Here is a 27185-nt window from a genome sequence, read left to right on the forward strand (position 1 = left end):
TAGTGGGTGAGCCCAGTGGCCTTACCTAATGTCCTAAAAGTACCCATCCCTGGACCCTTATGTTTGGCTTTGTTCCTTGTACCAGGAAAGAACAGGTGAGTTTGAACTGTCCCAAGATCAAACTAGCTCCTAAGCCTGGGCTGAAAAATCCTTGGAAGGGAGGGCTACCAATGAACAGAAGGGAGAACCAAGCTCTGGCAGGAGGGGACTTCATGCTGAGTCCTCGGCATGCCCAGAGCCCTGACTATAGGCTGTTGAGCCAGTCAGTTCTCTCCCTCCCCGCCCAGGGCAGAAATGCTATCACTTAGCTGCTCAAGATTCACTTATAAATACTTTTAAAGAAATAATACTGAGCTGTGAAGTGGTGGTGCATACCTTTTATCCCAGTACTTAGGTGGCAGAGGCAGGTGGATCCCTGTGAGTGTGAGGCCAGCCTGGTCTACAAAAGCTAGTTCCAGGACAGGCTCCAAAGCTACAGAGAAACCCTGTCTCGAAAAACCAAACCAAAAAAAAAAAAAAAAGAAAGAAAGAGAAAAGATACTGAGTATTCAGCTTAGGCTTTCACACATGCTAGGCAAGCACTCTCCACTAAGCTGAATCCCAGTCCTTTTTAACCTTTTGAGACAGGAGCGTATTAAATTTGCAACCCCTCTGCTTCAGATTCCTGAACAGCTATGAGGCCTATACTATTCGCCTAGTTTTATGTTTTTTAAATAGTAATAAATTAGGTCTTGGACTTGCCTGTGGTCCCCTGGCAAGCTGAGTGTTATGTGATATAGACAACATGTCATAGGTGGATCCCTAATCACATACACCACCATTTACGGTGCTAAGAGCCACTGACCAGATACCACACTCACTATAAGTTCCATGTAATGCCACATATATGACCTACTCTGTCGTGAGTATGACCTTCCGTGTCTTGGTCACAGTGCAACATACAAAGCCTTCCCTGTCATATATGACATCATAGTACTCTCATTGTGCCAGTGTCCCACTGGTAGCACATATCATGTATGATATACGGTCCTCTTTTAGTCAAAGCTCTCAGTTCCCAAGAAAGTTCTCTCTAAGGATCGTGATAAAACAAACGCACTCTTCCCCCGCTGGGGCATTCATAGAATGCTGGGCACCAACTGAGGCTCTTCTCCTGAGCCCCTTTTCCTAGTGGGCGATGTGGTTGTCACTGGGCTGGTCCCAAGAGTTTCGAGAGGTCCATCAATTCCTCAAAGAGCCTGGGGCTGCTGGTCAAAGAAGGCGAAGTCCAACCTGGGCTCCAGGCTCTGTAGACGCTGGGCCACCTCGGCAGGAATGGGGTTGTTCCAGAGGCTGTGGGCATAGACATGGGCCTCAGCTCCAGAGCTTTCCCCTCACCCTCTGGGCTCTGCTCCTAACCTACCTACAGGGTTAAAGATCAAGGCCTAAAGCAGAAGAGCCATCCATCCATGCCACCCAGTGGAGGCAGTGACCTGAGCATGGTGCTGCCCTCTGAGAGCTGGCCATGTCCTGGGCTCCGCCCTATCCATTCTTTAGTCCTTACCACCCTCCCAGGTCGGGAAGTTGACATTCAGGGGCCTGAAGTTACAGACACAAAGTTACCACAGTTGGCAAACAGCAGAGCTGGGATTTGATTCAGGTCTGCTGGCTGCCAAATTCCTAATGGGATGGTCCAAGTCTCCCTGGATAATTCTCCGCCCAGGCCCTCCCTCTCCCCACAGGGGGTTGATCCAAATTGTAGGGTCTCTGTGGTCTTCTACCACAAGGCCCAGCCCTTCATTACCGAATGATTGGCACACGGGAGCCATGGACCAGTCCTTGAGCCAGGAGTTGGGCTCCACATGCTGTGATCCGGTTCTTTTCCAAGCTTTGCAGTTGACGGGCAGGGGAAGAGGAAAAGAGAGGCAAGCATGAGGCTAGGGGTGGGGTTTCCTCCTCTACATCCCACCCCAGGAAAGCCAAGGCCACCCCCTCCCACAGTGCCAGCATCAAGCAGTGGACTCTGGCTCCCGGTGGGACAGTAGAAAGGCTGACATCTTGAGCATGGGAAGAACTAAGATTGGCAGGGACTTGGGATCAGCCAGAGTCTCCAGAGATACTGCATAGATTTTTGGGAGGAAGGGATAGCCCAGTAACCCCTGGGCTTATTAAGATGGGGGTCCCCTCTGTACCCCCCCCACCCAAGGGGGTCATACTCCACTCTCTTGAGCTGCCCCATCTGTGGCAGGACCTGGGCCAACTCAGCAGCCACCTCATCACCCAGGAAGTTCCAGGACAGCCTGCAGAGTGGAGGAGGGGCAAGCTCAGAGGCAGGAGGGCACTGAGGTAAAAGGAAAGCAGTGGGGAGCCCTAGGTGCCAGCAGGATCAGGCACAAGAGGGGTTCCTCAGCCAGCCACCTCAGCACCTACCCCTGAAGAATTCTCAGGGCACAGGTCGTTCTTCCTCCCTACCTGCCCCACCCTATCCCAATTCTGGAGCAACATGTTCCTCAGAACCCACAATATGACACAATGCACGCCAAGCAAGCACCTTGCTGCAATGTCTGCTTCCCACGTGATAGTGCGTCTCATATTTTTCTGAACCTCCCCCACAGTGTTTTTGCTTTAAGGAGTTAATCTTCAATGGAAGCACATGTCTCTACTGTCTGTGGAAGCTCCATGTGATAGAAGGGAAAGTATTGAAGAGATTGAATACAGTGTTACTGAGGATGGAGCTTCCAGTGGGGGCCCAGGTCCTTCCCAGGGTCCTCAGTTCCTTACTCTGTTCCCACTGGTTAAAAGGGAAGAGTCACTGGTAACTGAGTTCAAAGTCAGCAAAGTGCTGATCTGTGGCATATGGAAGAGGATTGAGAACTAAGAGCACTGAGGACTGAGTGTGTAGCTCAATGCATAATCCTCACCTGACATGCATGAGTTCTATCCCCAAGATAGAAAAAACAAATCTTCCCAAACTCGTTGGGACACAGACCCAGAAGTCCTCTTGCGCTCTGTGCCCTGTATTTTGGGAGTTAGAACTTTCTTCTGCTCAACACTCAGGGCCTCAAGTCCCAGCAGTCAGGTCTAACACTTTCGCAGTGCTGCCAGAGTCTGAGGTCTGAGGCAGTAGGATGACCAAAGAGGTCACAGCTGGTGTGTTGGTGTGTGTGTGTGTGTGTGTGTGTGTGTGTGTGTGTGTGTGTGTGTCTGTTTGTCTGTCTACCAGCTTTTACTTTCTGCATTACCAATAGCTATTCACAAGTAGAGTCTCCATAAACCATGAGAAGCACCCCAAAGGAAAAGTCAAAGACAAAAACTCTTTGCAGATCATGTGGCCCAACACCCTCCCCACAACACAGGGAGAGAAACTGGCAGGAGCAGTCCAGTGACTCTGCCCTGTGTTGCTGGAGTACATGGGGGTAAGACTGGGGGGCAAGATAGGGCTTCCCATCTCCAGAGTGGAGAACCAGCTGAGAGGCAGGGCCAACTCCAGCACACAGTAGCAGGGCCAACTCCAGCACACAGTAGGCAGGGCCAGCTCCAGCACACAGTAGGCAGGACCAGCTCCAGCACACAGTAGGCAAGGCCAACTCCAGCACACAGTAGCAGGGCCAACTCCAGCACACAGTAGGCAGGGCCAGCCCCCAGGGCAGCTGCTCTTCCCAACTCAGGGCCCTCACAAGCACTTACAAGATTTCTTCCAGAGCTGGGCAGAGCATGAGGCTGGCGGCAAGGTGCTTGGCAACTTGGTCATCAATTTTGCAGGAAATCAGGCTGGGATGAAATGGTGATGGCCCTCTGAGACAGGGGCCACCGCTAGCAGGACCCCCTTTCCCATAGTGAGAGCAGGAGGGACCAGAGTGGCCTGGCCAGGGCCAGGAGGTTAAGAAAATCCTCTTTTCCCCCACCCCCAGCTCTAAGTCCCAACTCGTCAATGGCCCTCCTGCAGGGCTCCAGACAACCAAGGAAGGCTCCTTACTCAATTTGTCTGAGTAGTGGGAGACTCTTGCGGAAATGTGGGACACGCCCAGCCAGGTTATTCTCTGCCAAGCTGTGGGGCAGGGTAGACAGGAGTCAGAACTGCCCCAGATGCCCCCCCCCACACCTGTCTCTCAGCCCAGGTAGGGCCCACCTCACCTGAGCTTTTCTATGTGTAGGCATTGCTCCAGGGCCTGGGCTAGGCACAGGGCCCCCTCAGGACCCAGATGGCTGGATGGCAGACTGGAAAGGAAAAGGTAAGAGGAGCCTGCGGCCAACTCTGGGGTTGGGAACCTTCCCTAAGCCTCTGACTGTAGCAGCAACCTTAGCTGGCCTTTGACCCTGTCCCTACCCACAAAGAACCCAGTGAATGCCAAGGTCCCTCCCTAATCTAGGGGTCTGAGATGCTAAGTCCAAGCCTTGGCTTCTTCGTGTATTTAGGAAGTCAAGCTTTCCATCCTGTTTCTAGTCTTAGACCTTTCCTAGAAAATGGTACATACAAGAATCACAGCCCCAGGGCTGTCTGGAACTCAGGAAGCCCTGGTTTTGACCTTTTGACCTATAGAGGATGGAACAATGCCCTTGTAGCTTTTTCATGTAGCCTTTTGCCAACATTAATTCAAACACCTTCAGAGACTTGCTCTTAGGCAGAAGAGCTTAGATTGGTAACACCCTTTCACAAATGAGGAAACTGAGACTCAGAAGGGGCAGAAGTTTGGCTAGGAGCTCACAGCGACAATGGGTAAGGTCAACATTAATCTTAGTCTGGGAACTGGGGAGCAGCAGCAGAGAAGGGGTCATTCCAACCTCAGGCTAGGCTACTCAAACTATGGTTTGCTTGGATCCCACTTCTCCTGGGTCCCCTCTCTACTACTCTGTATGCGCGGTTGGCAGGAAGACACTTACCACAGGACCCTCAGTTGTGGGGGCAATCTCTGAGCCAGCCCCAGGGCCGTGGGGTCCCCCAGAGCATTGTTGCCCAGTCTGAAAGAAGAAAGGGGTGAAGGAATGAGTATGGGCAGCCTGCTCAGAAGCCCCGCTCGGCCCTGCTCTGAAGGGACAAGGGGGCCAGCAGGCCTGTGGGATACCCCACCTGGATGGACACTCACATGATCTCCTCCAAGCACCCGCAATGGATGAGAGACTTTGCCAACGGCACTCCCCCCGCTGGGCCAATGCTGTTCCCTGAGAGGCTGTGGAAGGCAAGGTTATTCGACCCTCTCCTCCTGCATCTCTCCCCTCTACATCTGTACTAGAGGTGCAGCCATGCCTGCATCCTGATGAAACACAAAGACCCAGAGAACAGGGCCTAGGAGATCACAAACTCCCCCATCCTAGCAACAAGGCTGGGAGAGAGTCCCCTTTCCAGTGCTGGCCTGGGTCAGGGTCCAGTATCTCCCAGGAGCATGGTGTTGTTGTCCCTGTGGGCTCTTTTCAGAAGGGTTGTGACTCACTCTAACTTCCTGAGCCCTGGAAGCTTTGGCAAGATGGCTGCTAAGTTCTGGGTACCCGCGTCTCCAATCTGATCGTGTCTCAAGCTTGGGGAGGAAAACAAAGATGAAGGACCATTAGCTTGCCACCCATCTCAGCTTGCCCATAGCCCTCCTGGATATGACACACAGAGAAAGGCCTCAGCTCGCATGAGAGTTTCATCATCTCGCTTTTGGATGAGACTCCCAATTCTTGGTATCTGTTTAGGGTAGTCTCCTTGCTGCCATCCTAAAATCTTTCCTGATACCTTGCATACCATCTCTGGGGGTCCAAAGCTCTCCCCTGGAGTTGCCTATGCAGTGTGGAAGTGTGTGGTCTTGCTTGTATGAGAGCCAAGAGCTAAGCTAAACTCGAAGTAAACTAAACTGCCCAGGGAAATGGTTTGCCCTCTCGTTATGAGGGTTGTTTCTTTCACACGTTGAGGTTTAGCCAACTGCCTTGCCATGGACTGATTTTGGCTGGAGGGAGTCAACCCGGGTTATAAAGGAGGTGTGCCCAGGGTTTTCCGACAGAGCTGACCAGTGGTCCTCTCACTCTTTCCCAGGGGTCACTGATTACTCACCTGAGGTGCTGCAGTAGGGTCATGTGACTTAGTCCTTGAATGAGCAAGGCCAGAGAGGAGACTTCCAGTGGAATGTGACTGAGGCTAGAGAGAGGGGGTCAGGTGAACTTTGTCTGGGATGCAGACGGAAGCCCCGTCCTAATGGACTCGTGAGGGCTCTGCACCTATCACTCCCACAGCCCTCAGAGGTGAAGTGTGAAAAGAAAAGGGCACCCAGAAAGTGGGCCAGGATTAGAGTCACATGGCCCAATAATGACTCTCTGTTCTCAACCACAAGCTTAGACTGAGCAATAACAGAGATCACATAACAGTGACCAAAGACTGGGCTGGGGCCATGTTGAAAGGTGGGCACACTGCTATCTCCGTTCTACAGATGAGGAGCACTGAGGCCCAGAGAGGAAGGGGGCGTACTCAGGGTCACAAGAGAAAGCAGCAGCAGCAGCAGCAGCAGCAGCAGCAGCAGCAGCAGCAGCAGCAGCAGCAGCAGCAGCAGCAGTAGCAGCAAGAATAGAACCTGAAACCTCAGGACCCCTTTCTAGGGCCCCAGCCATGTGTTACCCACTGGCTGGTGATTCCAAGGCCTCCAGCCTGAGCCCCAAAGGGAAGAATGACAGTATTAGCCAGGCTTCTACCGAGGGGACGCCGCAGCCTCTGCTCTCGGCACGTACCATGCATCATTTCACTTAATCCTCATAATCCCAGAAAATCAAAGCTCGGAGAGAAGACTTAGCCTAGAGAGGTGAAGAGCGTGCCCGCACCAGCATGGCAATGTGGCAGCAGGACTTGGCCAACTGCCTTGATTTCCTAGAGCTAGGGTTCTTAAGGACACGTAATCAGTGCTGAGACTGACAAAACCTCAGCCCACGAAGACAGGCAAGTCTATCAGGAGCCTATCCACCGCACCGGGATGGCATGGCTCTGAGCAGGGTCCACTTAGAGCCTATCCATCATACGGGGATGGCGTGGCTCTGAGCAGGGTCCACTGTACCTGGATGGCACAACTCTACGCAGGGTCCACTCCCTATCCTGTGAGGACAGCTGGAAGAAGCTGGCTCAGTTTGAGGGGAGCTGTCAGTGGCAGAAGACATGGAATTGACCAATCTGGCTTCTGTACACTGAGGACCCATCTGCTTCTTCCAGACAACAAGGAAGGAAGTAGTAAGAAGCAGCCTGAGTGTCTGGGACTCAAGACTGAGGGTGATGGGCATGATGATCCAACCTACAGAATCACCGACCCCTAGCCCTGGCCAAGGCTTCGGGATCACACAGATGAATGAGCCAATGAGTGATCTTCTTGGGTCTTTAACCTCTCATAAAGCTTCTGGAAGATTCCAGAAGACTAAGAAAGCAGTGAGAAGCTGGGGAAAGTCCAAGCAACAGCTCTGTGGAAAGACTGGGGTGGAGGAGTGGGGTGGGGCTTGGTTTCCTAGTGGCCCAAGGTTTCCTAATGTCTCCCATCCTCAGTGAGTTCCCCTAGATGAGCTAGGAGAGATAGACCAGGGCCTGTCATAGCTATGGGATGAAAGACAGGCTGTTTTTCAACTATGTGAGGCACATATGTGGAGAAAAGTCTGGCAAACAGTTCACAAGACTGTTCCGGGAAGTTTCCTGAAGGAGCTCATCTCCAGGGGATTTCACCCTCTTTGTTGCATAGTTTTGAAATTATGGAGCTTTTTATAGCCAGGGTGTATTTTGGGTCATCAGAAAAACAGATTCAAAGCCGAAGATGAAGTTAAATGTGCTCACAAGATATTGCCTAAGCTAGGTCTATGCAGGATGGGACTGCGTTTTGGATTGGGCTGTTCCTGGCGCCTCTGTGAACTTGATGACTGCAGATTACTAGGGAGAGTAGAAGCAGAGTTACTGAGAGACACCTGTTGGCTGGCAGGGTGGCTCAGTAGGTAAAGATGCTTGGTGCCAAAACTGAGGACCCGAATCTGATCCCTGAATCCCACGGTGGAAAGAAAGAGCTACTCCCTAAAGTTGCTCTCTGATCTCTGGGTGTTCACCAAGGCCATGTGAACATGCATGCTGGCATGTGCACATGATGTAGGAGGGAGGGAGGGAAGGAGGGAGGGAGGGAGGGAGGGAGGAAGGGAGGGAGGGAGGGAGCACTGTGCTGGTGCCAGAAGCACAGGAAGGGTTCTGCCCAGTGTCAGTGTCCTCTCTTCTGTAACAACATCTTAATCATCACCCTCTCTAAGTCCAGAGGACAGTGCAGGCCTTAGCTCTCATTCAGGTCTGTGACTTGAGCTCAGGCAATGTCTCCAACTGAGCACGGGGAGAAATGTGCTTCCTTCCACTAAGAGGAAAGAAAGATGTGGAGGTGCTGGGTGGGACAACACAGACCAGTAGCTGATCCCTGGATCCAGGCATGCTGGAGTTTGTTGTCTTGTTTTTGTTGTTTTGTTTTTTAAAAGAAGGAAGCCTCTAAGTTCTGCCTAGGATGCTTTGGTTTGGGGATTGTGTCCAGAGACCAAGCATCCTGATAAGGCTCAGCTCAGCAGGGGAATAAAAGGTGGGGGAAGCCATCCAGAGTCTCCTCCAGAGAGGAGACCGGGAGACATTGGATCCTGAGTGTGTTTCATGTACTCCTCTGCATGGACCCCACTCATTCCCCCATTAATTCCCACTAACTCTCCTCCCAACTGACCTCCTCACTCCCCTCCCCATGAGCCTCCTCACTCCCTCCCTCCCAATGAACCTCCTCACTCACCCCCTCCCCATGAACCTCCTCACTCACTCACTTCCAATGAACCTCCTCACTCACCCCTTCCCCATGAACCTCCTCACTCACCCCTTCCCCATGAACCTCCTCACTCACCCTCCTCCCCATGAACCTCCTCACTCACCCCTCCCCCATGAACCTCCTCACTCACCCTCCTCCCCATGAACCTCCTCACTCACCCCTCCCCCATGAACCTCCTCACTCACCCTCCTCCCCATGAACCTCCTCACTCACCCCTCCCCCATGAACCTCCTCACTCCCCTTCCCCATGAACCTCCTCACTCACCCCTCCCCATTAGCTTCCCCTCACTTACTGCAGCCTCTTTAGCCTGCAGGTCCCCTGAAGGGCTCCCATCAGTAGCTCTATGTTCTCCTCACAGAGATGGTTGTTAGAGAAACTGTAGAGACAAAGCAGAAGGCTCCATTCAGGCAAGTGCCCTGGACAGCCCCTTTCCCCAGGCCCTGGAGAGGCACTGTCCTACCTGGCCCTTGGCCCCTGACCCTGGGGAGGCTGACTGGGGCTGAGGATAATAGTCTAGACTTTCTGTGGAGCTTCTACTCCAAGGGCCAAGCTCTAGGGTTCCTACAGGAGAGGTGACAGTCACAGCTGTATCAGATAAGGACATGCCAGGTGAAGGCTTCGTATAGCTTGAGGGACATACAAGGCTAAGATGACTGTGCTGTCCCTTTGTGCTTTCTACACCCTGGCACTCACCACCAGCTGAGGCAGAGGCTGAGTCAAGTCCCATTTTGACAAATGTGCCGTCCCAACCCAGGGAGAAAGACAAATCTAGCCAGAGACACCCCATGAGTCCAGGGTAAAGGCAAGCTCAGGAACACGGTGTTCAGTCTGGGGACTGCTACCCTTGGTCGGGGAGAGCAGAGACAGGTGGAAGCATCTCTGTCACCCTCCCAGAGGCATGGTTGTCCTCGCCAGCCACCCCGACTTACTCCAGCTCTTCCAGATGGTGGCAGTATCCCAGACCAGATGCCAGGTGGACCAGGCTCTCTGTGCTTACGCAGCTGAAGGTCAGTCTGTTGGGGACCAAAGAGTGGCAGGTCAGGCAGAGCCCAGGCCTCCGGGAGGTCTGAAGCTGATGACAGAAGCTGGGAGTGGAGCTTGGGGACAGTGGGCAGGGGACACCTGTCTTCCATAAACCTCCCCGCCCTGGACTAATTAAGTCAAGATGTGCTGGAGTCCCCCTTAGCCATGGTTGGACGCCGTGGGAATATCCAGCTGACACTATACAGCTCTGCACCTTCCGGGGTCAAAATCTGATAGCTCCAAGAGGCTTTGTTTGTTTGTTTGCTTCTCATTTTCTTTTCTGAGTCAGGGTCTCCCAATGTGGCCCTGACTGTCCTGAACTCACATGTAGACCAGGCTAGCCTTTAAGTCACAAAGATCCACTCGCTGCTGCTCCCAAGTGCTAGGATTAAGGGAATGAGCCACAACACCAAGCTCAAGTTCATGATCATGAGTTTTTTTTTTTTACTTGTTTTAGAATTTCTCTCTGCTTAAATTTTTTCATGTTATTCTACTTATTTATTTATAAAAAATTATTATAGGAAAGTAAGGAAAACCCCTGAGAGTGGGAGGCTCCAAGAATACCAAGTTCTCTACTATTTAAAGACTATGATTTTGTTCATTTATTTGGTGTGCGGGTGTGTCTGGGTGTATGCATGCGCATGCCATGGTGTGTGCATATGGAGGTCAGAGGGCAATTTTGGGGGGTTCTTTCCTTCCTCCATGTGGCTTCTGGGGACTAAACTCAGGTTCTCAGGCTTGGAAGCAAGAACCTTTACTCACTAACCCATCTCACCAGCCAAGAGTTTCTTGATGTACTAAGTTGCACTGAACGTCCAATGCCTCCAATTGAGTTGGGCATGGGGGCTCATTCTAGTAACCTTAGCAGTCAGAGGCTAGGACACCAGGGTGGAGAGTTCGAGGCTAGTCTGGATTACATATTGAGACCCTGCCTCAAAATCAAACCAAACCCAACTAAACTCCATTTTGTAGTCTTCATTCTGATAATTAATTCAGGCAAGATATGCCAATGGATGCTAAAATTTGTGGATGAAAGTCTGGATATCCTGGTTATCTACAGTCTGAAGTGATCTTCCTACAATACATGTGTCAATCACAAAGAGAAACAGTAATTTTACAAGTGAAAGAGCATGGCAGACACCACATTTACCAAGTGACACAATTAGTGTATGCAGTTTTTTGTTGTTTTTGTTTTTTGCTTTTTTTCTGTGTAACAGTCCTAGCTGTCCTGGAACTAGATCTTGTAGATCTGCCTGCCCCTGCCTACCAAGTGTTGGGATTAAAGGCATGCACCACCTCCGCCTGACTCTGGGAATACTTTTTTAATTGTATGGCTGTGTCTCTAAGATCACATTTAGGATCCTGTAGCCTTAGCATCGTCTCCAGGACTCTGGGAACCTAGCACAGGGAAGGAGCAGCATCCTCTGGGCCCAGAGGTTAGGATCAGGTCAGGTGAGCAGGCAAGGGGCCCTCAGTGAAATTGCAAGTCCACATACCGGAAGGTTTTGAGTTCACAGCTAGACAGCAGGAGGTTCTGCAGCAGCCTGGACTTGGTGGTGTCATCGTCACTGAAGTTAACCTGAGACAAGCTGCAAAGGGCCAAGAATCTTCCAGAAAACTGCAGGTTGGACACACTTTGGGGATCCCCATGAGAGAAGGACCCTCTAAGAGCTTTCCTGGGTATCCGTGAGTCTATGACCCTTGGCCTAAGTATGAGTCCCGCTTCCAGGGAAGTGAGAATATGGGGTGAAGAAGACACTGGGGTAACCAATGAACTTGAAGCCACCTCTAGTGTTGAAAGTGCCAACCTGAGCTGCTGCAGTCTGGGACATGTCTCCATCAACTGTCTCATAAGAAGACTGTGGTCAGTTCCCAGGTCACAGTGAGCCAACCTGGAAACAGAGAGAAAAAGCCACAGTTTCCACAGGAGGTCCTGTCCCTGCCTTCACACTCATGATATATGGTAAACACATGTCAGTTAAAGGAAGTCTTGAGTTTACTACCCAGTTACAAGCATCACTGGGAAGGATGGTCCAGCTGGCATGCCCAGGCAGATCATTGACTACACAAGGGTGGGCATGCAGACAAGGAGATAAGTTGGGGCTGAGATCTAGTCATGTTCCATGCTCCATGTCCCCAGAATGTATGCATGCAGAGCTGTATCCACTCAAAAGAGGGAACATTTCAATTTCCAAAATATGACATTTGGATTGAGAGGTCATCAATCTAGGCATCTATGAGGGTGGAGAGCGGGAGGACTTGGCCAAGTCTTGGCTGTCAGGAGTCACGGTTGAGATGGGGCATTTAAGATGAGACTTGGAATATGAAAAAGTAGAACCAGATATAAGAGGAAGAAAGAAGGCAAGGAAAAGACATTCTGGACAGAAGCAAGAGCCTGTGCAAAGGGCCTGAGGCCAGAAAGGGCAAGGTGGTGTTTGATAATTGAAAACTGCTGAGAAGGAATGGGGCTGTCGGGTTGGAATGTGATGGGGAGTGATGGAGCAGACCTCCCAGGACGTGGAGCTACCAAACAGCACAAGATGCTGAGCAGGGGCTATGGGAAATACTGGCCCCAAGCAGGGCCACCTCCTGAGCCTTGCCACCAGCCACTCCCTGGTGCTGGGTCCCACCTGTTTGCCATGGCCTCGGAATTGTCTTCCTGGTGAGGAAATTCCAGCCAGAGCCACAGCTGGGTCTCGGAGAGGCTGAGGGAAAGAAGAGGTATGGTGAGATGCATGGCCGCTTGTTTGGGCAGGTTGACTAGGTCTGAGTCTGATCCAACCGAAACCTTGCTCCCATCATTGAATATCTTACTGCACCCCAGTGCCACTTCTGGGTAGCCAGCATGGACCCCCAGCCATGCCTGCCTGGACCTCGAATCCTGAGTTTCCTTCCTCTGACATTGTGGCCTGCCTACAGCACAAGACTATATAAGTAAGTATATAGTATATAAATGTGTATAGCTCTTTAGGCATAGCCAGAAGTCTCTACCAGTGACAAGGCTGTTAACCTATGGGATAAAACACCAATGTCTAGAGGACTGAGGGTAAGGGAAGGCTGCAATAGTCATAGAGAGGTGAATTCCCAGGGGCTCTTCCCTGATCTCACCTTAACTCAGTGAGGCATCCTGAGGCCTGGGCACAGACTTCCATCACAGCTGGTAAGCTGATGTGGACCACCCAGGGCTCTTCCAACCTGTCATGGAAAGACACAAACAAACAAGGACCCCTGAGGTGAGCATCAACCTATACCTGAGCAACACCTGGAGGAGGGGTAGTGCCATGGGGAGCCTGGAGGATTGTGTGTGTGTCTGTGTATGTGTGTGTGTGTGCATGTTTCTATATGTGTGTCTATGTGTCTGTGTGTGCGTCTGTGTGTGTATCTGTGTGTGTGTCTGTGTATGTGTGTGTCTGTTTGTGTATCTGTATGTATGTGTCTGTGTGTGCCTACGTGTGTGTATCTGTGTGTGTGCCTGTGTGTGTACATCTGTGTGTGTCTATGTGTCTATGTGTCTGTGTGTGGAAGAGAGAGATTTTTAAATTATAAAATCAGGACTGAGGATGTACTCAGTTGGTATAGTATCTACTTAGAGTACATGCAGCCTTGGGTTCCATTCCCGGCACCACAAAAACCAGGTGTGGTGGTGCACACCTGTAATCTCACCACTTAGGTGCTGGAGACAGGAGGATCAGGAGTTAAAGGTTATCCTGGGATATATACATCTATACATCTTGTCTCAGAGAACAAACAACCCATATAATGGGGGTATAGATATAATAAAAAACATTTTATTTTATTTTTTAAAGTAAATCTTTTTTTAAATATTTATTTATTTATTATGTATACAATGTTCTCTCTGTGTGTATGCCTGCAGGCCAGAAGAGGGCACCAAACCTCATTACAGATAGTTGTGAGCCACCATGTGGTTGCTGGGAATAAAAAAACATTTTAAACACGTGTGAACATGTTATAATGAAACCCATTGCTATAATAATTAACATATGCTAATACAACATAAAATAATTTATGCATTTAGTCATATGTGTTATGGGCCCTGTATGCTTCTACTGCACTGCTCTGCCATTGTCATCTGCATTAAAAGAGAGATTAATGTTTTTAAAAAATTCTTTAATTAATTTTTTTTGAGACATGGTCTTGCTTTGTAAGCCAGGCTGGACTCAACCTCATTGTCTATATTGTTTTTGTTTTTTTTTAATATTTATTTATTTATTTATTTATTTATTATGTATACAATATTCTGTCTGTGTGTATATCTGTAGGTTAGAAGAGGGCACCAGACCTCATTACAGATGGTTGTGAGCCACCATGTGGTTGCTGGGATTTGAACTCAGGACCTTTGGAAGAGCAGGCAATGCTCTTAAACCACTGAGCCATTTCTCCAGCCCCTCATTGTCTATATTGTTTGACACAGGGTCTCTGTTCTCCACTCCATAAGCCAGGCTAGCCAAGCAGAGTGTTCAGGAACGCCACTGTTCCCAGCTCCCGCCCTCCTTAGGAAGGGATGCAGGGATTGCAGATGCCCGTTACCTTAGGAAGGGATGCAGGGATTGCCTATGCCCACTGTGATCAGCTTTACACAGATCTGGAGATCTGAATGCAGGCCCTCATGTTCGCACCCATCTCCCTGGTCTGAGCGTATTGTTTTTAAACAATATTTGTCAGGTTTAACACAAGTTGTTATGTGGTATAGGTAATGAAACCAAAGCATACCTAACTATAACTCCATTTTTTTTTTTATTTAAAGGAAGGAAGATGTGTCTGAAGAAAGAGGTGGAGTGAGATGCAAGGAAAATGTACACTAGCCTGGGCACTGGTGAGAAAGCGCAATTTTCATGAGTGATTTTATGTTGATTTTCTTTTCTTTCTTTTTTTGTTTTTGTTTTTTGTTTTGTTTTTCGAGACAGGGTTTCTCTGTGTAGTTTTGAAGCCTGTCCTGACACTTGCTTTGTAGACCAGGCTAGCCTCGAACTCACAGAGACCCGCCGCCTTTGCCTCCTGAGTGCTGGGATTAAAGGCATGCACCACCACCATCTGGCTCTTCTTTTCTTTTTTAAAAAATGATTTATTTATCTTGATTTTATGTGCATTGGGGTTTTGCTTACATGAATGTCTGTGTGACGGCACTGGGTTTCCTAGAACTGGAGGTGCCTTGTGGGTGCTGGGAATTGAACCCAGGTCCATGGAAGAGCAGTCAGTGCTCTTAACCAATGAACCATCTCTCCAGCCCTTGATTTTGTTTTTTTTACATTTTCTAAACTTTGTTTGTTTGCTTGAGACAAGGTTTCCTGGTGTAGCCCTGACTGTCCTATAATCACCTTGTAGACCAGGCTGGCTTTGAATTCCGAGATCCTCCTGCCTCTGCCTCCTGAGTGCTGGGATTTTAAAGGCATGCACCACCACTGCCTGGCTCATTTTCTAAACTTTGTACAAAATGCACAAATGAATATAGTAGCATGGAAAAGAGCTATTTAAAACATTCCTGCTTTACAGTTCAGTTGCATTATTTTTTTTAAACATTGTTTTCCTTTATGCTCGTCTGGATTTTCTGCCAAGTTTTAAAATGTTACTTTGGGGCTTGGAAAGTTTTATTTTAAGGCCTGAGTTGGGTGATCTAGGAAAGAACTGAACGCGGGGACACATTTGCACGCCCACATTCACAGCGCGGGGCTGAAGGGCAGAAGCACCCCAAGTGCCCATCAGCAGATGAAGGAGTAACTGTGGAGACCCATCTGCTGGGCTTGGCCTGAAATGGAAGTTCTCACACCTCCAGCAGGCTCTGTGAAACACGCAGTCACAAAAGGGTCAATACAGCATGATTCTATGGACAGGAAGGAACTGGAGGAGTCTGGTTCAGGGACTGCTCATGCCAGAGGCTGGGGAAAGTGGGACATGAGGAACTCTTCGCTGGAGATAGAACTTCAGCTTTGCAGGATGCCAGGGTGAAAGTCTTTAATACTTCTGAGCTGTACACTTAAGTGTGTTATGGTGGTTAATTTCTTTTATAGTTTTACCTTTCTCGTTATTTCACTTTTTGTATCTGTCTGTCTGTCTGTCTGCCTGCCTGCCCACCCATCCGTCCATCCATCCATCTACCTATCTATCTATCCATCTACCTATCTATCTATCCATCCATCATCTATCTATCTATCTATCTATCTATCTATCTATCTATCTATCTATCTATCTATCTATTTTTCTATCTACCTATTTACTTTGAGACAGGGTCTCATGTAGACCAGGCTAGCTTAAAACATTCTAGGTAGTCAAGGCTGTCCCTGATCTCCTGATCCAGGAATTACAGGCTCCTGACAGTACTCATGGCTGATTTTACTATCATTTTAAGAAATGGGAATTCTAGGCCGGGCGGTGGTGGCGCACGCCTTTAATCCCAGCACTCGGGAGGCAGAGGCAGGCGAATCTCTGTGAGTTCGAGACCAGCCTGATCTACAGAGCTAGTGATGTGTAGTCACAGCTCAGAGCCATGGGCCAGGAGTGCCCAGGAGCCTGTGTGGACATGGACCCCACAGCCAGCTCTTCCATGTAAGGACCATGTGAGAATTTCATATTAAACCAGAAGATGTATGGCCCTAAGGATTGCCAGTAGATTCCTTAGGTGTCCTGGCTGAACTGCAATCCGTATTTATTTGTGTATATGGGTTTATGCTCCTATGTTGAGAAGTGTCTCCCATAGACTCAGGCATTTGAACTCTTGGTCTCCAGCTGTGACTGTCTGGGAAGGTTTAAGAGGTACGGCCTTGTTAGAGGATGTCATTGGAGGTCATAGCCTCACACCAGTTCAAGTTCTCATTCTCTGCTTTGTACTTGTGGTTAGAGATGTGATATCTTTGCCTCCCGGAAGTACCACATCTGTAGCTGGCTGCCATGTGTTCCTGCCATGACGGGGTCTTTTTTCTTTTTTGCTTTGGTTTTGTTTTTTGAGACAGGGTTTCTCTGTGTAGCCCTGGCTGTCCTGGAACTCACTCTGTAGACCAGGCTGGCCTCAAACTCACAGAGATCCACCTGCTTCTGCCTCCTGAGTGCTGGGATTAAAGGTGTGCGCCGCCACCACTACCACCGGCTCATGATGAACTCTTATCCCTCTGGAACTGTACCCAAAATAGATTCTTTCTTCAGAGTTCCCTTTTGATGTGGGATTCCCCTCTCTTTACTGTGAATATGTTTTATTACCATTGGCTAATAAAGAAACTGCTTCGGCCTATGCCAGGGCAGATTAAAGCCAGGCAAGAAATCCAAACAGATATATAGAGAGAGTAGGTGGAGTCAGAGAGACGCCATGTACTGCTGAAGGAGAAAGATGCCAGAATGCCGGAACCTTAACTGTAGTCCACAGCCTCATGGTGGTACACAGATTAATAGAAATGGGTTAATTTAAGATATAAAAGTTAGGGGCTGGAGAGATGGCTCAGTGATTAAGAGCATTGCCTGCCCTGAGTTCAATTCCCAGCAACCACATGGTGGCTCACAACCATCTGGAATGAGGTCTGGTGCCCTCTTCTGGCCTACAGACATACACACAGACAGAATATTGTATACATAATAAATAAATAAATAAATAAATAAATAAATAAATAAATAAATAAAAGATATGAGTTAGCCAGGAATATGCCTAAGCTATTATCCGGGTCTGGACAGCAGGACAATGAATGTAGTCTCTGACTACAGCCTTTGGTCAGGTTTATCACAGCAACAGGAAAAGTAACTCATGCATATGTGCTCATATCCCAGTGTGTGCCTATTTGCATGTGTATTTGCACATCTGCATATTTGCATTTGGAGGCCAGGGGACAACCTCAGATGTTGTCCCTCAGGACCCTCCATCTTGTTTTGAGAGACAGAGTCTCACAGGCTGAAGCTTGCCATGTAGGCTTAGGCTGGCTGGCCAAGGAGCCCCAAAGGTCCTCCTCATCTCCATATCCTCAGTATTGGGATTGCACCCCTCCTTTCTTTCATGGGCTTTCAGTTCTGGGGCTGAACTCAGGTCTTCATGTGGCAAGGCAAGCATTTCACTGACTGAGCCACCTCCAGCTCCCAACCCTTGCTTTTAAAGAGATTCACGGTGAGATGTTTAGAAGAGGTATTTTTATGAGGTCTGTGTTTTACTGTAAAATACTTTAGCTAAATGAATGTGAAGTAAATTAGGAAGAAAATGAACAATTATCAAACACAGGAAATGGAATATGGGTTTAAAAAGATTACTCTCTCTCTTTCTCTCCATTTTAGTGTGTTCTTTTTCTGAACGCTTTTACATTATGGTGAGAATATAAGCATATTTATTTTGTGTTCCATTAGGTGTCCTTCAGAACTTTTTTGGTTATTTTTAAATTGATTTTAATTATTATTTCCTTTGTGATGTTTGAGATGAAACCCAGGACTTCATATATGCTCGACAAGCACTCTGCCAACTGACTATACACAAAGCATGATTTATTTTTTTTAAACCCCAAAGCATAGCCTTCCTCTCCTCAGGGACAGTTTCTCTGTGTGCCTGGGATGGCTCTGGGGCAGAGAAGTGGGTTCTTGAGCACAGGGAATGGCCAGGCTGTGACCGTGGGGACCCCATCTTCCTCAGTTTCCCCACTTCCCCTCCCAGGTGAAGGAGGGTACCTGAGGCCCAGCAACCCTGCTGGTCGATTCACCAGACTCAGGAGGTTGGTCAGCTGTGGCAGGTCCAAGTGGCACCTGGTCAGCCTGGGGACAGAGATCAGTTACTGGTATGGCTCAGGCAGGCAGGGAGCCCCACTTCTCAGTGTCCCCACAGGCTGGGCCTATAACTCACCAGAGCTCTGTCAGCTGTTGGGCCTGGCTCAGGCTGTGAGCCAATCTGGATATGTGTTCTGGACTGAAGCTGCACTCGCATAGCCTGAGGGGAGAAAGCAGGGCAGAACCTGAGGCTTATGCTGCCAGCCTCTCCTCCCATGCTTCCCAGAGGACACAGACCTATGCAAACTGACGGGTGCTGGGGACTGCCTTAGGAGCTGGGAGTCAGTCACCTGTGGAGCGTTACCACACGGGTAGGGCACAGGGCGCCTGCCTGCTATGCCCGCTATACATCTCATTTAGCCTTCATGGTACATTATAGGCAGCCACGGAGTGACCCCAGCACACTGCTGCTGGGCTATTTCTGGGGAGGAAAAGCTGACTTCTGCAGGGTCCACCTGACTCTGTGGCTAACCGGGTAGTTCAGGCTCCCTGTGTGGAGGGTGAGCCTGGGCAATGGTTATGGCCTTGCCCTCCACTGCCTACAGGTAAACTAAGTCTTTTGTCCCTGAAAAGGGGCTGCAGGACCACAAAAAGGTTCACTCTGATATCAGGGCCACTGGTGCTTCTCGTGCCTCCAGGAGGGGCTGCCATAGAAGCTGGCTGGCCTTAAAGGGTTGAGAGAATTTTCTCTGAGAAACAGCAGGAGAAAAGAATGCTAGACTCAGGGCCCATGGTGAGCAGTGCGGGAAGGACCTCATCAGGCAGGAAGTGCTGGTAGATGGAGAACAAAGGCCGTGTGTGTGTGTGTGTGTGTGTGTGTGCGCGCGCGCGCGCTGTCTCATGCACTGTATGTTTATGAGAGCGAATATGTATTAGTGTATATTTTGTGTGTATAGTCTATGTGTGATAGTATGTGTAGGGTGTGTGCATTTTGTATATCTAGTACATGTGTGTACTTTGTGTATTGTATAATATGGTATAATGTAGTTTGTGTGATGTTGGAGATGGAATAAAGACATCAATGTTCATCAGGAAACCAAACCTGGGTTGTCAGGAGTTCATCTTAGGAGAGAACCGGTGAGGAAAGCATGGGTTCCTCAAAGATCTGAATCCCTGCCTTTTTTCTGCTCAACACCCCACTAGGATTACCTCAGTATTGTCCCAGCTTCTTCCTCTTCGGACAAGCGTATCCGGAAGTCCTGCTCAGAGTCCAGACTGTGAGAAAAGAGGGCAGGGAGGCATCAGCCTGCACTCTGGGCACCCAGGGCACTGAGTAGGTGCAGAAGAGACAGGCTGAGGCACAGGAAACAGGGCAGGTCTTAGCCACACAGCCTGTGAGGAATAAGTCTGCACACCTGGCCTTCTCCACCCTAGTGGCACCCATCAGGGAGACTCAAAAATCACAACATAAAGCTGCAATGTGAGGGTCTTGCACTCCGCCATCAGTCAGTGGTTGGCAGCTTACCTCACAGAGACCTCACAGACACGAGGGCAGGAAGGCAGAGTCTCCAGCAGGCACAGGACCCCTTCCTGAGAGATGCCATTGTGGCTGAGGCTAGGAGAGAAGTTCAGCTCAGCTGGGTTCCTGCCCCTGGACTCCCCCTCCCATTTCATGCTCCAGGAAGAAAAAGAGAGAGAGAGAGAGAGAGAGAGAGAGAGAGAGAGAGAGAGAGAGAGAGAGAAGGGTACCTGGCCCTGAGTTCTCAGAACTGCCCCTACTGAGCCTGAAAGCCTGCAAGCCTGCAGTTCTATGGTGTGAGACACTGAGGAGTCTGATCAGGCAACTCCATCCCTAGCAGGGCCAGGGACTCCCAGAGTACCAAGTTCAGTTGCCTAGCAACAGGCTGTATGAGGCAATGGAGTGAGAGAGTGGAAGATTCCTGAGAACTCTCCCTTGCTGCAAGTCCTTTTCCAAACTTGGGTCCCACAGATGCCGTCAGAGGGTTTTCAGAAATGGGATCAACCAGGAGCTGGCTGCTGCAGCCCCGCAGCACTTGGTAGGGATGGAATGTTGCTATCTCGGTGCAGGGTACATGACGGAGGGGAAGGTCTAACTTATCTTGAGTGTCTGACACAGGATCTGCCCTCGGTGGGGATAAGAGAGGAGGTTGTGAGAGAGGGCCAGGTAAGCGTCACTCCTTCCCATCACTGACTCTGTTTTCAAGTTCTCTTGAGGTGTTCTCTAAAGGGACCCACTAGGCTCTTGTTGAAGTGTGTGTGTGTGGGGGGGGGAGTCCCCTGGCTGTCTCGAGGCTGCTCTTACTTACTCAAGCCATCCAGAGATGGGTAACTGTGGCAGGCATTCCAGAAGGCACCTGAGCCCACCGTCACCCAGCAGGTTGTCCCTGAGGCTGCAAGAAGGAAGGGACAGTGTTAGTGAGCCAAGCTCTAGCTCCGCCTTCTCCTCATGGTCCCCGTGGCCACTGAATTGGCTGCCACTGCTCCTTATCATCACCTCGGCACCAACAGCTCCCCCCACCAGAAGCACCAGCATCGGTCTGAGCTACCAAGCCCATCACCCCACTGCGGGCATAGCCACCTACAGCTTTACAACCACCACTGACCCCCTCATGGGCACCTCAGTAAACCTGTGTTTACTGTGTCTTCCTCACCCCCTCTGTTATCTGTGGCTCAGGTTCCTCTAGCAGGCTTTTGTGAGTTAGAAAAAAGCGGATGAGTTTTCCCCTGCTCATGGCCAGCTAGAATCTGCAATTTCCCAACAAGAATGATCCAAGGAAGGGACAAATGTTTGGAGGATGTAATTACCTCATAGATTCCCTCCTGCGGTTTAGGAATCTGACGCCAGAAACCACCAGAAACTACCTCAATACCTTCCCTTCTCCCTCCTGATAGCAACCCTGGTCTCAGTCACAACTTTAGAAACGGAGCCATGGTCTTCTGAACTATATTTCTGACACTTAAAAAAAAAGATTATTTTCTTTTTATTTTATGTGTATGGGTGTTTGTTTACATGTCTGTATGCCTACTACATGTGTGCTTGGTGTCTACAGGGGGGCCAGATGCCCTGAAACTGCAGTTCCAGCTAAGTGACAGCTACCATGTGGGTCCTGGTAATGGAATCTGGGTTCTCTGCAAGAGCAGCAAGTGCTGTTTACAACTATTGAGCAATCATCTCTCCAGTCCTATGGCCCTGACACTTGTTTATTTGGAATTTTCTGAGAATGTTCCTTTAAAAATTGCTTTATAGAGGTTGGAGAGATGGTCCAGCCATTAAGAGTGCTTGTTGCTTTTGCAGAGGACCAGAGCTTGGTTCCTAGCACCTGCACAGGATGGTCCAACTACTCATAACTCCAGCTCCAGGAGATCCAACAGCCCCTTCCTTCTGGTCTCTGGATATTCATTGCGTGAAATGAAGGAGTGTATGTGAACAAGCATATGTGTGTGATAGATTTTAAAAATCGCCTTGTGTCATGAAGTCAATTAATAGAATGACTTGCATTTGATTTCCGTGACACTGGAGTGTGAGCCTAGAGCTGTGTTTATGCTAGTGCTCTAACCACTAAGCTACACTGCCAGCTCTCATGGTCTTTAAAACAAGGCAAGTTTCCCTCTACCACGAAACATTCTTCTTTCCTAAAACATAGGCTTTCAATCAGCCACAGTTCTCCTCTTGACGACAACACCTTCACTGAAAAATTTTTGAAGTTGAGATAGGGTCTCACTATGTGATGTCTTAAACTTGCTACGGAGCCCAGGCTGGCTTGGAACTTGGAATCCCCCTGCCTCAGCTCCAAAATGCTGAGATGATATATCTGGCCACAAGAGAAATGTAAATTATGTATGTTATTATTATTTTTACAAGGCTCCTTTATTTTCCAGTGAGTCTTGGTTGGACCGCCACCTGTAAGTAGCTCTGTGATGCTGGCCAGGCTCTGGAACTCGGGGCTCTGAATGTCTTATCTGTGCACAGGACAATCATAGGACCTAGGCTTCTGAGAGGGTAATGAGAACACACAAGGCATTTACAATGTGGAGAATCTCCATAGTGCACTACTGCTGTCTTCTTTCTGGGGGACGGGGGCTATGCTGTTTGAGCACTCAACACAAGCCACAGGCATGCCACTTCATAAGTCCCCACCCTGGCTGGCTCCAGGTTCTTCTTCAGCCTAGCCATTTGGTCCTTTTTACCACCTGCTAGGCAAGAGAATACGCCTCCTATTAGACACCCTGCTCCCCAACATCTACCTACAGGCTTAGATGTACTGGGCCAGCACGTGACTGAGGGGCTGCCGGCACCTTCTCTGAAGAGCTGCCCAAGCTACAGGATGTGATGGTTGATCTTCACTGCCAACCTGACTGGATTAGGAATCACCTAGGAGTCGCACCCCTGGGCCTGTCTGTGATGGCATTTCCAGAGAGGTTTGACTGAGGAGAGAAGCTTCCTCAAGCTTCCACCACACCACTGTACCTTCTTCATCATGGTGGAACTAGCTCACTCAAACCAGGAGCTGAGGCCAAGTGGGGTAGTGCCCACCTGTAATCCTAGCATCCTGGAGGTGATGGCAGGTGGATCCAAGTTCTCCATCATCCTTGGCTACATAGAAAGTTTGAGGCCAATCTGGGCTACGTTAGACTCTGTGACTCTGTCTTAAAACCCCCCAAGCCAAATCAACCAAATAGCCTGTAAGTCCAAATAAACCCCTCCCTTCCTTAAGTCACCTCAGTTAAGAGTTTGTCGTACAGGGATGAGAGAAGAGACTAACTTAGCCATGGTGGGAGTAGGGGAGAAGAGGAAGCACAGGCTGGGAAGACTTAAAGATGAAAGCCAGCGTCACTCCCCCCCCCCCACCCACAACTGGTCCTGAGAGCCGAAAAGGGACACACAGGATGCCTGCTCTTAAGGAAACTCTTGTACCTGCCCAGCCCCATCCAGGTGTGCCCCACTTCCTCCTCCTCCTCCCAACTTACTCAAGCTGAATGAGGCCTTTGCAGCTGCTCAGTGCACAACACAGAGACTCCACCTGCTCCTGGCCGAGGCTGCACCCTGGAAAGCTGTGGGGTCCAGTCGGAGACAAGAAAGAGATTAAGCATTCAGATACTCAGACCACTTCTAGATCAGCTTTTCCTGCATTCAGCCCCTGAGCTCCAGGCGTCCTTACCAAAGCTGGGACTCTTTGAGAACACCGGGCACTCCCAGCTCCCTGCACGCCCCTTTTGGTGTCTATGGACTCCCTCTGGGAAGGGTGCTTCTCAGTGTGGTCCCTAACCAGTTACATCAGAATCACTTGGGAACTTGGAACGTGAATCCTGGTTCCCCACCAAACCTGCCAATCAGAAACTCCAGACCAAGGTCAGGAGAGTCTAACTCAAGCACAAAGACCTCCAGATCATTTCAGTAACTGGACTCTCTCCCTTCAGTAAGAAAATTCAGACTGAGGAGGGAGAATGAGGGTGACATCTATGTTTTAAAAGGCCTTACAGTGAAATCTCATAGTCAGTTGCATGAAAGGGTCATGGCCAGCCAGCCATCTTTAGAAACAAACAAATAAAAAAACAACAAAACAAAACAAAAAACAAACCCTTAAGTCAGAGAATTTATAAAATTGCTAGCTAATTTGAAAAAAAATCATTATTACTAATTTGAAAAAAATCATTATTACTTTCCTTAATTTTTAAAAATTTTTTTTTTTTTTTAGGATATGAATTTTCTACATAGCCCAGGGTGGCCTTGAACTCAGGATCTCCCCGCCTCAGTCTCCCAAGTGCTAGGATTACAGGTGTGTGCCACCACACATGACCTCATTATTTGCTATCTAACCCTTCGCAGAAAGACTGTTTCTGCCCCTGGGACTGAAGCAGTCAGCAATCAGAGCTCGGAGTCCACGCCCTTCTTCCCATTCTATGACCACACAGTAGCACTCAGCAGGTACTGGCTAGTCATTGACCGTCATTTCCCAGAAGAGGGGACAACCCAGATGGTAACTCCAGGATCCCGCAGGGAATGAGTGGCATTCAGCTGCCTCTGTATTCAAAGACTATCCTCTTGCCCTCCAGCACTGTCAGGGCCAAGAGGGCAGGGTCACTCTCCACTGTATAGGCCTGGTGCCTTAGATATTGGCTTGTGCAGCTTTGCCAATGTCCTGCTGTTCTGTTTGCCCATGTTCCTTAGCTCCCTGCTGTATCTGAGGAAGCCAACAGTAGAAGGGTAAGCAGCTTGCCCAAGGCCTCTGGGGGCCCTGGTGCCACTGGGTAGGATAGCCCGATCGGTGAGCAGGTCATGAAGCCCCTTCTGTGGACCTAGTCTATTTGGACACAGACTCTCTGTTAGCCTCTGGACCCAGCCCAGCCCAGCCCTCACTGGGCCTTTGATTCTCCCTGCTGGAGGAACTAGCTCACATTTGGCTGCAGGCATCCTGCATGCTCCTCTGGCCCTAGGATTTAGGTCTGCTTGTCCCTAATCTCCCTGGATGTCCAGGATGGCTCAGGGGACTTACCCAAAGCACATACTCTCTTGCTCTTCTTTGGAGCCAAAGTGCAGGGCAGCATCGCATAGGTACCTGTAGTGACAGTAAACACGCAGTCACCCTTGGCCATTGCCCCAGAGTGCCCCCAGACTTCGGCTTGGGTACTTCTGAGCACTCACCCCCTCCAAACACCAGGCTTCACCCTCTAAGACTAGCCCTAGGGCTCCCAGCACGATACCCACCTGAGAGTGACCTTCTGAACGCGTGGGCACAGGTTGAAGATGTCGGCTAGCAGGAAGGGGCTTTTTGAAGATAGGACTGTGTGGTTCAGCCTGAAAAGGAAACAGGCAGGGCCAAGTAGGGTCACTGGCCAAGAAAACAGCTACGCTGGAGGGATAGGAAGAGGGGTACATCTTGGCTGCCAGCTCAGCAAGGTAATACAAAAGGCAACAGGGAGTCAAGGGGGGCAATATAACAGGGCTTTGAGTTCCAGTTCTCTTTGCTGTGTGACCTGGAGTAAGCCTCCGAGTCTCAGTCTCCTTATGGAGCAAACGGGACTAATTGTGGTACTCTTTTCTCTCCAGTAGGCACCTTGCCTGGTCATGCAAGATTATTGCTATGGTTTAAGTTTTCTTTTAAAGTTTTATTTGTGCTTATATGTCTCTATGTGTCTGTGTGGGTGTATGTTACCTGTGTGTATGGAAGAGGCAGCATACCCAAGAGTAGAGAAGAAGGCATCGGATCCTCTGGAGCTGGAGTTAGAGGTGGTTGTTAGCCATCAAACTCGCAAGAGCAAGACGTTCTCTTAGCCATGGAGCCATTTCTAGTACCTTACATTTATTTCTTCTTTTTTGTGTCTGCTGTTCATGCACATGTATGGGCATGTTGTTGTGTGTGGGTGCAGGTGTGTGTGTGTGTGTGTGTGTGTGTGTGTGTGTGTATGAGCATCCTAAGGTTGCTATCATGAATCTTCCTTGATCTCTATCTTCCACAGTATTCTTTTGTGTGTGTGTGTGTGGTTTTTCGAGACAGGATTTCTCTGTGGCTTTGGAGCCTGTCCTGCAACTAGCTCTGTAGACCAGGCTGGTCTCGAACTCACAGAGATCCGCCTGCCTCTGCCTCCCGAGTGCTGGGATTAAAGGCGTGCGCCACCACCGCCCGGCTTCCACAGTATTCTTTGAGGCAGAGTCTCTCCATTGCAGCCTGAACTCGCCAATACAGCTGGTCTCACTAGTCAGCTTGATCAGTTGAATTCTTTCCACACAGATCACAAGCCACAAGAAGTGAGGAGAGACAGACATCCTAGTGATACCCGAAGGGGACAAATTAACACCAGCTGCAAACTTGGGCCTCAAACACCTGAATGTGGGTGCATCTTGCCTGGGGCACAGCTCCCTCTCTTTCCGTTGCTGCTCTTGACCCTGAGTCTTTCCTCAGTCAGCAGTCTACCTTAGCTTTGGAAAATTCAAACTACTCATCTGTCTTTCAAATTCGTGGGAGCGAAAACCCAAAGCCTCTCCCCCGGCTTCCAGGTCCGGTGACCAGCCCTGATAACTCCTTCCGTTATCTTCTTGTTTCTTCCTGCCAGCCAACAACTCTGCTCTCCTGAGGATCAAGGCTGTTCCTGTAACCCCTCAAGCTAGCTGTGCTTCCAGGCTGCAGACATGCTGATCCCTTCCTGGAATGCAGTTCCCTGCCCTTCACTAGCTCACAAAGCCAGATTCCTGCTGTCCTTCCTGTAGCTTTCCAGCTCACGTCTCCTGTGGAAGTCTGAACTGTAACTAACTGGTCTCCATACAGAGTGGCACTGTTAGGGGGCGTGGTCTTGTTGGAGAAAGTGTGTCACTGTGGGGGCAGACTTTGAGGTTTTCTATGCTCAGGACACTGCCCAGTGTCTCAGTTGACTTCCTGTTGCCTGCAAGATGTAGGGTTCTCAGAGACTACTGCCTGCACACTGCCATACTCCCCATCATGGTGAAAATGGATTGAGCCTTGAAATTTTAAGGAAGACACCCCAATTAAATGCTTTCCTTTATAAGAGTGGCCATGGTCATGGTATCTCTTCACAGCAATAGAATCCCTGAGACACCTACTATTGCCAGCTATCATCTGCATCCCCTCTCCAGACACTTACTATTAGAGAAGACTATCTTGTATCTTGTTATTGGTTATAGTCACATATTGATCGTTTGGTTTAGGCTTCTCTCTCTCCCTCTCCCCTGTGGATTTCACTCTGTAGCC

General features: G+C 49.4%; 1 protein-coding gene across 1 annotated transcript in view; it reads right to left on the minus strand.

The window, feature by feature from the left end:
* Positions 1 to 579: 579 nt before the first annotated feature.
* The window catches only part of Nlrc5 (NLR family CARD domain containing 5), a 55201-nt gene continuing 28595 nt past the window's right edge, over positions 580 to 27185 (minus strand). Inside the window, 24 exon segments of the mRNA XM_026777567.1 lie at positions 580 to 1329; positions 1781 to 1864; positions 2193 to 2276; positions 3664 to 3747; positions 3953 to 4024; positions 4111 to 4194; positions 4858 to 4935; positions 5061 to 5144; positions 5406 to 5489; positions 6005 to 6088; positions 9047 to 9130; positions 9684 to 9767; positions 11274 to 11366; positions 11586 to 11669; positions 12408 to 12482; positions 12886 to 12972; positions 18424 to 18507; positions 18596 to 18679; positions 19669 to 19734; positions 19985 to 20074; positions 20787 to 20870; positions 23449 to 23532; positions 24975 to 25037; positions 25187 to 25276. Coding sequence (XP_026633368.1) covers positions 1227 to 1329; positions 1781 to 1864; positions 2193 to 2276; positions 3664 to 3747; positions 3953 to 4024; positions 4111 to 4194; positions 4858 to 4935; positions 5061 to 5144; positions 5406 to 5489; positions 6005 to 6088; positions 9047 to 9130; positions 9684 to 9767; positions 11274 to 11366; positions 11586 to 11669; positions 12408 to 12482; positions 12886 to 12972; positions 18424 to 18507; positions 18596 to 18679; positions 19669 to 19734; positions 19985 to 20074; positions 20787 to 20870; positions 23449 to 23532; positions 24975 to 25037; positions 25187 to 25276 — 1993 coding nt within the window. The 3' untranslated portion in view covers positions 580 to 1226.

This window comes from Microtus ochrogaster, chromosome 4 (assembly GCF_000317375.1).
Source record: "Microtus ochrogaster isolate Prairie Vole_2 chromosome 4, MicOch1.0, whole genome shotgun sequence".
Taxonomy (NCBI): Eukaryota; Metazoa; Chordata; class Mammalia; order Rodentia; family Cricetidae; genus Microtus; species Microtus ochrogaster.